The 15,884-nt window shown below is 35.1% G+C and overlaps 1 protein-coding gene across 3 annotated transcripts in view; it reads right to left on the bottom strand.

Annotated features, from left to right (window-relative positions):
• Positions 1-14,714, bottom strand: part of mnb (minibrain) — a 128,920-nt gene extending 114,206 nt beyond the window's left edge. For all 3 annotated transcript variants that reach the window (XR_011109094.1, XM_068776180.1, XM_068776182.1), the window contains exon 1: positions 13,690-14,714. Coding sequence is in view for 2 of the 3 variants with exons in the window: in XM_068776180.1 (XP_068632281.1) it covers positions 13,690-13,753 (64 nt within the window). In the remaining variant the exon portion in view is untranslated. The remainder of the gene's footprint in view (positions 1-13,689) is intronic.
• Between the last annotated feature and the right edge of the window lie 1,170 nt (positions 14,715-15,884).

The following is a 15,884-nucleotide window of genomic DNA, read 5'->3' as shown; positions in this document are numbered from 1 at the left end:
TTCAAAATATTAGACACTTAGGGCACAAAAACGATCATTAGAATTTCAAATCACCTTACACGTGGTCATTAAAATCAAAAATTATATGTGTACATATACTAATACATATCTTTGATTTTCGCCCAAGGAATGCCGTGCCTTATATATAACCCATATATATTTTAGTGTAAAGTTGTATAGATATAAATAAGACATATTTCATCATTATTCAATAATAATCTTGTGCAGTATGGTAATATTTGAAATTTGAGATGCACATATCCACTTCAAAATTTAGACCACTGATAATAATTTCCCACTTTTTCTTTTCTTTAAAAAAAAACAACGAAACGCCTTCGAGCTACAAATAAATTCTCTAATCAATAAAGAGAGGTAAAATGTTGAAATGATCATGAATGATGAAATGATCATTACCAGATGCTTTCCTTATGTATAAATACTGTTTGGTGTGTTATTATTATTTAAATATTAAAGTACAATACTGAACGCAGTCGCACAAACGCAGAACCAAAATGATTGTGCGTATATACAGGCAGGCTTATGATGCCATTGGGTTGATTATTTAGACCTCAAATTTGACATCCAGCCTGGGAATCAAATTTAAAATATAAAATAGACAAGACAGTACATCTTATAATCCGATAAACTCCAGTACCTATGGGGCTGTTTATCAAAAATGTAAAAGTTGGATGAAATTAGAGTGTATAAAATTTTCAAAAAGTTTTATCGACGTCTTACACGGGCATAATACGACAACGTCCGAATCACGATTTTTGTATTTATAAAGATTCGTTTTCCGTTTCCTATCATATTGATACGTGACGTTACAAACGACAACCGTGTATTTCAACTGTGGGCCCAATGCATGAACTATTCGATGCAATGTTTTGAAATCGCTCCATTGTATTAAAATTACGTAACAATATGTTGGACCACGCTGTGTTGGTGCTTAATAATGGCTCACGATTTACCATAACACATTCGTAAAAAGCTATAGAAGCCAATATATGTTCGTATTATGTATTAGTTTTGAACATTGTAATAACTTTTGGTCGTTGGGGCCAAAAGAATCTCGTGTGGTGACGAGTCGGTAGACGTGGCGTGGTAGGACCTCTATTCTGTGTCCCAACGACATGGACGTAAGACCGGTCATCGTGGTAATCTTGATGTCTATGCCTTACAGTGAGCGTCTAACGGCTGACATAATAATAATGAATAGCTTTAATAAATATTGGATGCTACAAAAAAAAATATTCAATATTTTTTAAAAAATTCCAAAAAAAAAATCTCGCACAAATATGTAAATGTATCAGAGAGTTTCAAATAATACATTAAAAGAAAAAGACAAGGCGAGGGGGTACTCGGTAACATTCATATGCATACAAAACTACACGAATTCCTTTTTTCGGGTCTCTTCTGCCAGGTACGCAATTTCTCCGACTGTATGCAAATCCTTAGCGCAAACAAAGAATGAAAAAGCAGCCGGCGCAAACGTTCGCTCGATCCCACCTGCGTACCGGCGGCCCGCTGCGATGCAGCCGAACTAGCGGACCAATCCAACCAAAAGCTGCGCCGTAAACAATCCCACCAAGGATATTATTCTTGAATAGATCTCATCTCTTTGCATATCGAGCGACGTCTTGTTGAGCACGCTTTTATTAGCCGTCTTCGGCTAGTGAATTATTCAGCGGATTTTCTATTAAGCACTTAGGTAGAAGAATAATGCATCTAGTAGATTTTTATAGCGTCAGGAACACGAGGAGACCGTCCGGGCTCTCATTTGCATCGCCTCGGCCAGACCGTGCGGCGTCTGTGGAGAAATTTTGTTTTCGACGTAGCGCCGCAGCAAAATAAATCAGTCAACGGCGGGCTCGACAGCGAACCGATGAATATTTCAACTGACTGATAACGTGAATTTTCCTTCTCATTTGTTTACGTTACGTTTGAGCGCCTTACGCGATACGTGTTTTACATTGTTATCATTTTTAAGAATCAAATAAATTTCGGAGCGCAGCGGAAGTGTGGAACTGAGACACACCGAGTTCAACTTTAGATTCGTGTCGACAAAATCATTTACTTTGGATTATTTTGCACAATGTTTTCATTTATGCAAAATTAAAATAACATTGTGTGAAATGAAAAAAAAATAGTACGCACAGTTTTTGTCTTAATTTTTTATAAATAAATCACTTAATCATCATTAATACAGTAAATAATAGGCAATCACAAAGTCTGATCCACTTACTTATTGAATGTGTCTTCAACGTTATGGGATAAACTATTTGCGATATACAACTGCAAGCAGGATGAAGTAAAATTGATACAAGTCTATTCAATTTTATTGTGCAAGTATATTAACGCTTCTTTTTGTAATGTGCATACGCACTCAAAACCAGGTGACAAATGTTAAGAGCAGTGTATAAGCTACACATTCAAATGGAGAATTAAGACCTGTATTGATAAGATATCTGGGCAAAGTGTGTCAAACCATTAGAAAGATCAGATTAAGCATATTAATGTAGTTAATTTTAATATAATTTTATTATAATTGGCATTTAATCATTGATTAAAAACATTAAATCACTAATTTTGTGTCTATTACTTAATGTGTTCCATTCTGAAGAAGTTAAACGCCTTGGCTACTACAACGACTTATGCTTTACGGATGAAAGATAAATATCTCATGTTAGCGTTTGTCAATCCAGATTTCATTACCCTGCTTTTAGTACGAGTACGATATAAAATGTTATAAAATAGATTTATTCCAATTTATAATTTAATACGCGTACGTAGATCATTATGAAGTTACATGACTATTCTAATAGTTCCAAAATTAGTTTATATTTGAAAGTTTTCACTTACTACGTAAGACTGTATTTCGTGTTGCAAGTCAACTTCTGAAGATTGATTCAAATTACGCTCCAAATATTTATCAGGTTACAGTTGTCACAAATCATCATGACTGATGCGCAATTCTTATTATATATACAACTGAATTATTGATCGAATGATGCCACTTATAGCGTTACCTAAATTATGGCTTATTCCAGGTGTAAATTGACTTCGTGGTTTGACTCACCATATTTCACAATATTTTAACACATGGTGAAAAACTTACTCATGGACTTTTTAGGCGTCTAACAAAAGGTAACAAACATTTCTCAATCGATTTTGAATCAAAACGATAACAGATTAGTCAATATCTGTAGGCATAGATAAACGATTAAGAGAACCTTGTACAATAAAAATAACTTTTATAACTGCGTAATATATATGAAATAAAAATTTAACTACTATTCTACGGGACCCCAACTTGTTATAAAAAATGGTATAAATAAAAACGTTTGCTCCGGTGTAGTCGAAACAAAACAATCGCTGTCTTGGACTTTGTTTAAGCATTCCTTTAATTTGATTTTCCTTACTGCAACTCTCGTTAGCCTTTGATAAATATCTACTATCTTAGGACAACAAATCGGTGCTCATCCTACCTGTAATTACCTACCTCGTCGGCGGCGGATTCATATAACATATCTAAATAAAGATACGCTTGGAGTTTCTAAGCGGAACAAGAAAATTAAACTGTCATATCTTTTGTATTCGGCTAGTTTTTTAATACATTACATACCATGAAAGACCAATGTCATTTTCTCAGTCATAGCCATCCTGTTTTAGTGAAACTCTTCTAAACTTTTGAAATTAAAATTTTAACAGTATACTCGCAGCGCGACATGACTAATTGCAGAATATCCGTATATGGCGAATTGCCCAGCAGCACGTAGCAACACGCTCCTGCGACACATAATTAATCGCCTAGTCACTGAGTCTGTTAAGATTGTTGTGCTAATTATGATAATACCTTAAAGTTTAATTTAAACAGAAATACAATGTCGACCTATACTGTTGATGAAAATATTTGTATGACGATGAAAGTATTAAAACATGTTAATGTGAAGTTTTTAATATAAGGACATAAAATCGAAAATAGATGAATGAATGAACGAAGGCATTTAATTTCAAATTATAAAATTTAACATGTTAAATAATGTGAGTAATTTTTAGTGTTTAACTCAATGTTTAGTTTTGTTAATACTACTATTGTTTCTGTAGAAGTTGATGCCCGAGGCCTTTACAGCTTCATCGGTATTAAGCTCACAGGTCGGAAGAATCCGTGAACTATTGTTAATAGTTTTCATTTCTTTGATTTGGACCGCTCTTGCCAGTTTATAAATCAATAATAAATCATCAATATTGTATGGCCGGTCAACTTTTATCCTAATTGGATCTTTTCCTTTCTTTTACAGGAGTCTCGTTCTTATGTCTTTATAGTGCATATGTGCCCCCAGCCGCTTTGGCCTCTTAGGTCATCTCATATACTGGCTGCAAGAGTAGTGAAAATTGGTTATGCGTCTTCATTGCAGGCATCTGATTTTGTGGGTTCTTCTTACCCGGAGTATGCTACTCTCCATCAATCTTTGTGTGGTGTTTATCCTGTATTTAAATTTAACGGTAAAGGTCTATGTTTAGCAACTATGAATTAGGCTAGGTAGTACGCACGTTTCTAATACTATCTTGTTCAGATTTATAAGTCCCTTTTAGGATTTCACGTATTTACTAGAACTTTCGCAAAACTACGTTACGTAGATAACATGGTGAAAAAGCCAACCAAATAATAAATTGAGACATGAAATTGCCGAGAGGCGCTACTTGACCTTGAGCTCCGGAGACATTAGTGGGGTAATAAGTCCTCGATATCTGCCGCGTGCTTCTCAAGCAACCTCTATCATTCTTACCACCCAGATTGGTTGCCTTCGTCACGATCCTGGATATTTTTTTTCATTGTAGATATAGTATTTGTTATGCTTCGCTTGATTTCATCTAGAGAGTACATTCTCATTCGTAAGTAATCAGTTAGGCCGCGAATCAGCCCTAGTGCGAAGGCATCAGTGTTCCGGTTTGAAGATAGTCGTACGTAACTTGTTTAATTACCGCCTTAATGAGTCGGAACCGAAAGTGACAGGAGGAATTTTTAGTCCTCAACAAGTTTCTTTGACAACGGTTACCAATCATTGGTTTCAAATGTTAGCTCAAAAAATTAAATACTTTTTTCATGTCTGATACTGAAATTCAACATATTATATACGTGGAATCGCCGTCTTTATTCGTCGAACTATATAAAAAATTATTAATAAAATTTTAAATCATTATTTTTAAAGGTTTCCTGGTAAACCATCTATCCTTGTTTACATCGGGGTCGATGTTGGTTTTTCCGTATCGCGCAAGCCGTACGGCACGACCTTCGCTAAGTAGTTATAAGTATATTTTTACTCCAATTTAATGTAAACATGGAGTGGACATGTAACAATAAATATAAAGGTATCTGTAAAACTTCGCCTTAACACCAATGAAATAAACAACTAACAAATAAAAAATAACTGAAAGGTCAGAAAATTTATTTTGATTAGTAAGATATTATTTATAGAATGAATTAATTACCCTTAATCGATCTATCTTTTTAAAATTCCTATTTAAAATATCTTTGTTCTACAAGGCATTTACACGCACTTATGAATCTTAAACTATTTTAACATTATATGTAATAAGTTACCAGCGGCTTGGAATATTTATTTGCTGAGAATAGCTGGCTAGAAACTCTACAGTTGCTCTTTTTAAATGAAATTTATCAATGTTTGATATATACATTATACTATCAACCATGTAAATGAATGCTATAATAACGTTTATTTAATAAAATAATTTTTATTTTAGATTCATAACTAAGAAAAGGATGGTCTAAACCTTGTTGTGGAACTTTATTATATATGCGTAGACTTAGAGCCATGAAGGACTTTCAAAGGTCTCACACCGTGTACGATAAAAAGCATGCAGTGGCAGCGTGGACACGTTAATCGAAGCATAGTGATTACTCGCAAGGCGCTCCGCAAGGCGCAAGGCACAAGGCACGAGGCGAGGCCGCAGGACGGGTCCCAAGCAGGTTTAACGGCCGGCCGCCCGCCTGTCTGGCCGTTCACCCGAGGCCCGCGCGGGGGCCCCGACGAACGCGCGCGAAAACACCGCGCCGTTATCGCCCGCCTGTCGATGACACGCGAATTCTGTCTCATCATTGAAGAAACAAATGTGTTACAGCGTTTTATTTTCCCTGCTCGATATCAGTACGCGCGCCTCCTTATACATGGAGCCCATGCATTGCCGCCATCTATTTACTATAATTATTTACCATATGTCATTTTTACGCAGTCCTCAGTTTTTAGTAAGGGACGGCGCAATATAGGTTACCACAGTGAATTTTGGGAAAGGGCTGTCTATGCCTTTCTAAGGGGCTTATTTCGACTGATATTAAGACGTCCTCACGGGCTCAAAAACAAAAAAAAAATGAAATTTCTATTTTTCCTTCAAAAAATTGCTAATACGCAGTGTATGTGATTTTATAAACAAGTTAACAGACGTTTTTTTCCCAAAACTTGTGCGCGTGTGTACCAAGCACTCAAAACAGATAAGCGTTTTGCTAACAAAAACCATTGCTGTGACATTAATATGACATTGCAGTAAATTTGAGCATGTGAAACTTTACATGTATACATATTTCTATAAAATAAATTTTAAGGTACTATAACATAGTTCTCGGTATCCTAACATTTTTTAATTAACTACGCTTATATGAATTTAAAAAAAAAGAAACCGTCCGTTATGTAAATTTTGTCTTAGCTCTTAATTCAAGTACCTAACTTTCTTATTAGCATGAATGAGTTAAATTATTATATTGCAACTAATAAACGTGTGCTCCTTCCGGAGATATAATCCGCCATAAGCGTTTCCAAAAGGTACCTGAATTTTTACACGTAGTTGATACTGCGTTAAGAAATATAAAATAAAAGGTAATATACGACGATAGCACAAGTCACTGAGATGCACTGTGAGCCGCAGTTTTGCTCTAGATCACGAAGGTGCGCGGTTGGGGCTTGTGTAAAAACGGCCGGTCATCGACGCCGGGGCCCGATGGGTAAGCCACCACCAAAACGATTCATTGTAAAAACTTTAACATATTTCACATTTGTTCCGCAAAGTAATATCGAAGCGATAACGAATAAATTATCACTATTTTTATGGGTAAAAGTGTGACAAATAAGCGCACACACTCATGAGCGCATGACGTCACGGCATAAATATTGGAATCTATCTTTAATACTTAAAAATACGTATTGATATTAGTCTTAGACTCACAAAAATCAGTATATGCCGCGAACACGTGGTTCATCGACAGTCGCTACTTGTAGGCCTCGACCAAGTGCATCTTGTATTCTTGTAAAAAATATGTTAGTTGTATCTTACTATCATATTTTTGATAGCATTGACATGTTATGCTGCCAATGTTAAAATAGCTTCATAGTAATCTTTTAGTTTCAACATAAAAACATTTTAATATTTAATAAATTGGCCAGACGACAGTATCTCTACTATTTACTATTGTACAAGGCACTAGGCAATCATTTAATTATGTGAAATAAAGTTAAAAATATGTGTTAAAAATATTGAAAATTATTTGTTCGCCATCGGTGAGGAGCTAAAGAAAGCCGAGCAAATACAAAGCAAAGTTTAAACAGAGTTCAAAGCGTGAAACAAACTTTTGTTTCGCTAGATATTTCAATCGGACTTACGTCTATTAATCCTACTTCGGTTCGCTAGGTCGTGTATATAAATGACCGGGAATGCAATCAGTATTTTTAAGATATCCCGCTCTCGACGTCCAACAACTCGTGGTAATGAGATAGAGTAACTCTAAAAGTTGCAATTGGGTAACAAACTTCACGCAATCAGTTCATTATCGCGCCAGGCGAACCAAGACGGCGGTTGCTTTCTGATGTCATTAGGTAATTATTGTCCAAGCAAAAACAAATTTTGAAACGTCAAACGCAACGAACACAAGGTTGTGTGAGGGCCGAAAAAAACATCACCAATTAGAATCAATCAAAACAAATAATTCTTTGAATTTTAAACTAATCACAAACTACTATTAGTGTATTAAAACAAAACAATTCTTTTTATACCTATTAGGGAAAAATCTATAAAAACTCCTCAACTAAAATATACAAATGTTAAAAAGTATAAAGTAGAATGTAAATGAAAATTTTTACGTGTGGTATTATCGGTCTAATAAATTTAATTAATATAATATACTCATGACTTAGTTTTTTGTTTTAACGGTAAGTCCGTAGGAGAAAACATCGTTTGGTACGGTTTTATAATAAATTAAAATATATAAGATAACTCTTGATTGCAAGATTTAATAAAATAAATTTTTTTTTTGCGCCTATCTTGACATGTACACTTTTGGTGTTGGTGTGTTGGCGTCACAACCGTTACCCGATGCTTTCCGTACATTCAGTTATTAAAATATGAACCTCCGCATGCCGCGCAAAAACCTTAGCGGCCGGTCAATGACTCCGAGGGGCACTTTAGGGCTGACGCATTATACCTCGCCGGTAGTGCGACTAAAAATACTCACACTAGTATTTATTTTCCTTCGTGACAGGCGGAAATTACGAGCCGCATTAAAATCACAATAAAACACAATTATCGTTTCAATGAACTATTGTTGCGCAATAGCGGTAACCAAGTGACTTTATTAAACACGCGTTAGCCGCGATGTGCTGCATCGACTGACCAACGCATCGATCAAAACTTGACGTCTTTTTTCGTAACAAGAAATGGGTCGTTAATCGTTTGGTTGGACGATATATAGCAATATAATATAGGTAATTTGATGTAGAAATCAATTTATAGCTAGCTCACTTTCTGTCACTTAATGTATGTATACCCTATCCAAAAATCAATGGTTTCGAATACATAAACTTAAACAAATAATAAACAACGTAATGTTAATAGAGTAAGCAAAAGCGTTTCTAAAATTCGAATTAATACATATTTCTTATTACTTGTTTGAGAATTATCACTTACACATACAGGTTGATTAAAAATATGTCAAATTGCAAATTTACCCTTTTCTAGTTTTTACGCCAAAAACCATAGACTATTACTAATATCACAAATATAATTATCTGATAAAGAAAATTAATACAAACAATATACTAGAGAAAAAAAATATTAATATTGTGGGCCCAATATAAATCAGTTATGATAATTATAAGAAAAAAGAAACATTAAAGAACAAATCAATGTGCACTTTAAAAAGAATATCTGTATGAATTACTAAAACAACATGTAAGCGAGATTTCGAGCAATTAAAATGCAAATAGTTGCCGGCGCACGATGCAATCTCCAGAACAGATATAATGGTCGAACCAGTCGTCAACAAACGCCCGGAGAAATCTTGGCATTTGCATAGTGTATGAATACCTGAATGCCCACACAGGACTCAATACCCACGTGGCGCACTCATTGTTATTTTTGAAACGCCTCCATTGACTTTTTATTGAATTTTAATAACCTCGCGAATGTACTACACGCAAAAATGTCACTGCATCGATTTAATTATTCCAAAACCTATGGTCTATATAGCATAGTTACATACAACGTTAGTTGTTTTTAATTTTAATATTACAACAAAATCCTGCCTTTTAAGAAATATTAAACGTACATATATTTTCGCAGCTATTAATTAATGAGGGCTGTTTTCAATTTTTTTTCGGTAAATAAGGGTTTTATTTTCAATATTTTTCTTTTCATTTTGGAACAATACATTTAGTCGGTCATTTTCCCATTTTTTATTTTTTTCAAATTATCGGTTATATCAAGGCCCTCAAAATAGGCGGTTGTTTCTGTTACGACCCACAACATTTAATCCAAATCTCGTACTAAAAATATATAAGAAAGTTAGTTTACTTTTTATTTTTAATACTGAATACGGAACATAAAAACGTTGGAAGGACTGTTGCTATGGCACGTCACGCCTTTCAATTGACGACCGAAATTTCTAATAAATCTAAATAATTTCACTTCGATGGCGCATGCGCATGGTTGGAGCAATGAATCACGATAAAATTTGTCGTTCCGCATTCCAATGACAAATTCATTCACGGGTCAAAACCGAGTCGTCTAGACTGTATGTCGGAGAAAGGTGACCATTCACCGTCGCAGAACTGTGCCGCCTCCGTCGAGACGTACTCACTTAACGCGTTACCGTTAAACCGCTTGTTACTGCGTGTTGCAGACATGCATTTCCATGTGCACCTGTTGACAGGCAGAAATTGCTGTCATCATCATTATCATATCAGTCGACAGACGCTCACTGCAAGACATTGGCATACCCCAAACATCGCCACGATGACCGGTTTTGCGCAATCCTAACCGCAACCCTAACCATGTCAACAATTACTGAAGTAATAGAAAATTTTAAAAGTAAATAATATAAATTAACTCATACGTTACATTTTGGTACCATAATACTATTAAACTAGAACCATGTTATATATTAGCTCAATATTGCATAACTAATTACACTATTTTATCTAAATCCGCGCCAACAACAATAAGACAAAATGCCCTCGACATAAAATGTTTTCACGGAAACGCAATTTATAAACGGACCAATGAAATTGAGAAAACGATTTAACGATTTAACGCCGAAGTAAGCCGCAGTCAGTTACTTTCCAAAGAGTACGATAGCATCTACATGGCGGTCGGTGCACGAGCGTTTGGGCTTAATAGCAGCACACCGTGAGGCCAGCATCCGCGTAGCGACAGCCTCCCGCCGACGAATGAAAGTTGATCGCGCAAGCAGACATGCCGCTCCAGAGAGCCGCGCAAACACCGGCCCGCTCTAAACATTCGGCACCACTAGGGCTGTCTCCTTTTCATTTCACTTGTTTCACACTCGACATTTTAGGACTTTGATTTCAATTGTTTGACAGTCTACCAAATTTGAAATTACCGCACGAAACTTGCAATTCGACAAATTTGTCTTGTAAAACTAACAAGAGCTCGAGTTGCACACTGCAATTGTATACCGTTCAATACAATTGCACCGTTCATCTAACAAGACAAAAACGTATCATACCAAATATGTCAAGCATGAATTCCTAAAATATTAATGGCATTACACATAGTAATTTAATTTTTTCAATGTATAATTATTTTTTATTACGATAAAATAACTTTATAAACATATATCACTTCATAAAGGATGTTAAACAATTAAAAGTATGTAGCATAATTTTAATTTAATTTATTTCGCCATTAAATAATCTAATCTGATGTATTGGGGTTCAATGTTGCCACTCTATTCCTACAATTTGGGCATCGAGAGCAGTCGGTATCTGTATGTTATTTAGATAGATTCTACGATACGTAGCGATCGTGAAATCAGTGCCAAAAGCGTGGGAGGTGAAAGAACTCGAACTGTGCATATTGCGAACTTTACGTCTATAATTATGGCAATCAAATATTCATACTCGATGGAAAGTATCAATAGTGTTTCTTTGATGTCATAAAATCATGGACAGACGAGTTATTTCATTCATACCCGTATCATGTTAATCATCCATACAGCCCGTATTACCCGTATAACAAAAACATATGTACCCAACAGACGGACGTTGAAGCGATTTGTTTAATTGTATCTCAATTGAATACTGTCCGGCGGTGAGTGAAGTGTGAGAGCACGCTAGTGTTGTCATCTCATAAAAGCATCGATGCAAGTACCCAGCGAGGGTTGAACGTAGAATTAGGTTAAAGGTTGGGGAGGTCGACGACGCGCGTTAAGCAGTTTTTGGGGTCGTGACGATATGGAGCGATCATAATTCGTCCCGAAATAAACTCCAAATTATGTCGTAAAACAATCTTCGCTTTCCGGTCGAGTAACCGTCTCGTCGAAGCTTTCGAGGGTATGCATGGAAATGTAGTTCATAGCACATATCGAGCAAGTTTTCTGTATACAAAAAATATTAGAGGCATTATTTAAAACACCCTCATTTACAATTTAGGATAAATACTCCAGAATCTTTTTTACACAATTTCTTTCAACAAATATCTCAATTCATATGTCCAATTTCGAAAGTGCGTGGTCTAGTCCGTTGCACGCTTGTTATCAAGTAGTGATGGATAAATTTTTATTTATGATTTAAATTTTGCATTTTTTAGATTTGTAGGTATGAAATTAATTTTAACCTAACGTTAGTTTTATACGTGTAATAAAAATAAATAATTTTGTTTTTATAAAAACTTATGTAAAATGAATTTCATTATTACTTCTTTTGCGCTTTTTTTTTTTTTTGAAAAATAATCTTAGAATTTTTTCACCTTACACGAAAGTAACTTTAAAGATGAACATGTCCTCAAGTTTACCATATCACATGCAAAATTTACTCGATTTTTGCACATTATCTAAAATCAAAATTACATATTAGAGTTTCGTAAAAGTTCGTGTTAAGAAGTATAAACGTGAAATCGGTCAATGAAACCGTTACCAGCCGCAACTCAACCCCCAGTCAAATGGCACTGGAAAATCGGGTCAAAGGGATGTAGGACAGCGTACCCCCGCAGGTGGAACTCGAAGGGCCGTGTGCATCCAATAATATACACGTACAGAATATAGCCCGCTTACAATTGTGTACACGGCTCTCTAAAGGAGCTGATAGGACGGAAAATCGTGTTGTGGCTAATGAATCAAGGGTCTATGTAACTCGATGCACTTGCGCATTTATCGGCACCTAATACAGCGGCGACATCAAAAGGACGAGTGTTAACACACGCGGAGTAAATAAAATATAACTGTTGTAACAACATAAAACAAAATATTGTTTACCTTTTTCTAAATTTTGTTAGCGTTTTGTTTAGAATAAAACCGTAATATTCTTTTTACAAAATAATAATTACAATTACCTCTGCTATTACTAAAAGCCTTATTCTTATTACCAGCAGTTAAGGCCATCATTTCCAAAATTAAAATTTTATGAAGGGTATTTTTAAAGAAAAAACGTTCATTTTGCCACAGTAATGTTTTAATAACCTCTGTCTATCAATTTCCTTTTTATTAATTTTTGTTTATTATAATTCACCTATACATTGAAAATATAAACAAGTTGCTATAGAATCTCAATGGTAATCATTTATGTTGAAAAATGATTCAGTTGACTATGAAATATTTTCTGTTTCTGTTATGGTATCCTATGAGAATTGAACCTTCTAGTCATCATGTATTTATGTAAAGTAAATTATACTGCAAAGGTCAACGAACAATCTTTTATATTATTATAATGAGAACACAATGAATATCTACCTACATTTTAATGTATTTTTTTTATTAAAAACAAATATAATTATTTATTCTAAATTTTAATTGATTATGCATTTTAATGTATACAAATTTCAGGCAAGAAGCAAAATGATCTCTCTCTCTCTATATATATATATATATATATAAATATATACACATACATATATACATATATATGATAATTAATTCCGTATTATTAAGACCGTTTATGCAATAAATTTCAAAAATTCAGGTTTGATTAACTTCTGAGTATTATTTTGAAAATATTGTGTAAATCAGATTCTGTAATAAATAAGATTCCGCATTAAATTTAAAATGATTTAAAAAAACTCAAGTTAAATACGGTCACGTTGAATATTAATAAAAATATGTGTCATTCAAAATTATAGCATGTATTGATTTGTTTAAGTAGACTTTAAAATTTAAATTTAATTACTTACATTTGTTTTTGGCATTCTCGTCCATGAGCATATTGAAGTGGTGGTGGCGGTTCCACGCAGCCATTTTGCCTTCGTGAGGAGCCCCGAGAAGCACCAGGGCCGCCCCGGCGGGCCCAACTCCGTCTAGGGGCTCCAGTGTCCTCAGCAACCTTCAACTTTGTCACACACTCATAACCCGAAACGCATAGCTAGCACACGGTTCACCGTTTCAAATCGCCGTCGCCCCGGACGGCGGTGTCATCGGCGCCGAGGCGCGCCACACATGCCTTTGCACTTCCTGCACGCACTCCAGATGCACTCGCGGGTAAATAAGCACGATCAACAAGCCGACCGGTGAATCACCTCGCACGCCGCGCGTCGCACCGCAGACAGCAGCCCGACTCCGCGCGCCCACCGACCACTGCCACCCAAACACTCAGGCCGCGTCACGTGTGCGCCGCCGCCACCGTGCCGCACCACCAACAAACACCGCGGACACTATCCCCGCGCGAAAACAATCATGCACACCCAACTACAATATTACCCCGATTAATGAAAACGGATAAATCCAACGGAATGGAACGCGACGCGAGCGAGCAAGACGGACTAGACGATTTCCCCTCTTCGATCCGATTCGATCCTCGCGGCTTTGAGACGGTCTCTCAAGCCGCGAACAAAATAATAACAAATGTGCATGAGATGCTCGCCGTATTGTGTGCACGTGGGTTGCGTCACAAAACCGATGTGATGGCCAGTCACATCGGCAGACCGGAACGAGCGTTTTAACAAATTGCGACGGATTCTCTGAATACAGAATGCAACTGTTGCGAGCTTATGAACGGTTTCAAAATTTTATGAAATACGAACTACACCTTTATTCACACGAGTATCAATAGCGAATGCTTAGTTTGCAGCCTCACTTAAATAATTACAGAGTCATAAACTACACTATTTGTAAACAAAACACAGCCCGTAATACATTCAGAAAAATAGTAGTTTGGAACACAAATCGCAAACGCGTTGATCAAGCGCGACAAGTAGGACAAAACATGGCAGACTCGATGAAAAGCACACGAACTTTGTCTGTGGTCCTTTTATTTTTAAACGCTATGGTTTCTCCTACGTTCCATTATAAGACGCCGTTCGCCTCAACTTTTACAAATTTAATAAATTCGAAAATATTTAATAAAGGGCTTATAATAATTTGACAGAGAGTTTAGATAGATTTTTTTTAAAGTTTAGGTAAAGTGAACTTGCAAATTATTAGAAATACCATAGACTAGCTATTTGTTGTATGGTAAGTTTTTACTAGTATTGTGTTATAAAAACTCATTTCGTAAATTAATAAGCCATTTTTACTAGGTTGTTCACGATACACTTTTCAAATATAGAGCTATATTTATAAAATTAGTAATAGCTTTTAAAACGTTCTTGAAATAAATACCTTTATATGCACATTTGCAATAATTTATCTTTATTTGCTTGAATATTTGTTTAGAAACGTTCTACCTACATTAATAGCTTAAAATTAATACAAAATAAATTGTCAAAATATCGCCTGCGCTACTATTATCTGACCTTACATAAATGTTACATACTCATTTAACTTTATTAAATGGTATAAAAGCTGCCCTAGTAGTTTTATTCCTTTAATGAGAATTCCAAGAAAGGAGGTTTTTATTTTGAACTGTTATATAAAATGTTTAATGTGTTCAACCGTACATTAAAATATATTTTCCGAGTACTTTTAATAAAAAAAAAAGTTATTCTCCTACTAGTCTATTCTATTTGTATATAATTGAACTAGAAAGTGCAACTTAACGATTTTAACGAAATTTTATTCACAATAACTACTCAAGCACGTGGGTGTTTTAGTGAGCTTATTCGTAAAATGTACATATTTTTCGTTAGAATCTACTTATTGATATTTAAAACCAAATTTATTAATCATTAAGTCTTTACAAAATGAAAACGTGTATTAGTTTAAATTATAAATACTTTGACCTAAATGCTTTGACATTTTTTAGTCTGCAATTTGCAACAATTAGTTGTAAGCATTTAAAAATATTTTGTGTATAATTTTTGATTAAGGTTCTCTAAAATAGTAAATTAACCGTTGTGTCGTTTTAATGTACTAATTTCGACTGAAATTATTTTGTTATATATTTAAACCACACACCACAAAAACAGATTTTTTTTTAAAATACATTTAAGGG

Source organism: Battus philenor, unplaced genomic scaffold (genome assembly GCF_028537555.1).
Source record: "Battus philenor isolate CCGP_79_NKW_IND1 unplaced genomic scaffold, ilBatPhil1.0.hap1 SCAF_11, whole genome shotgun sequence".
Lineage (NCBI taxonomy): Eukaryota > Metazoa > Arthropoda > Insecta > Lepidoptera > Papilionidae > Battus > Battus philenor.
Note: the sequence above shows the minus strand (reverse complement) of the source record. Positions and strands in the feature narration are given on the sequence as shown.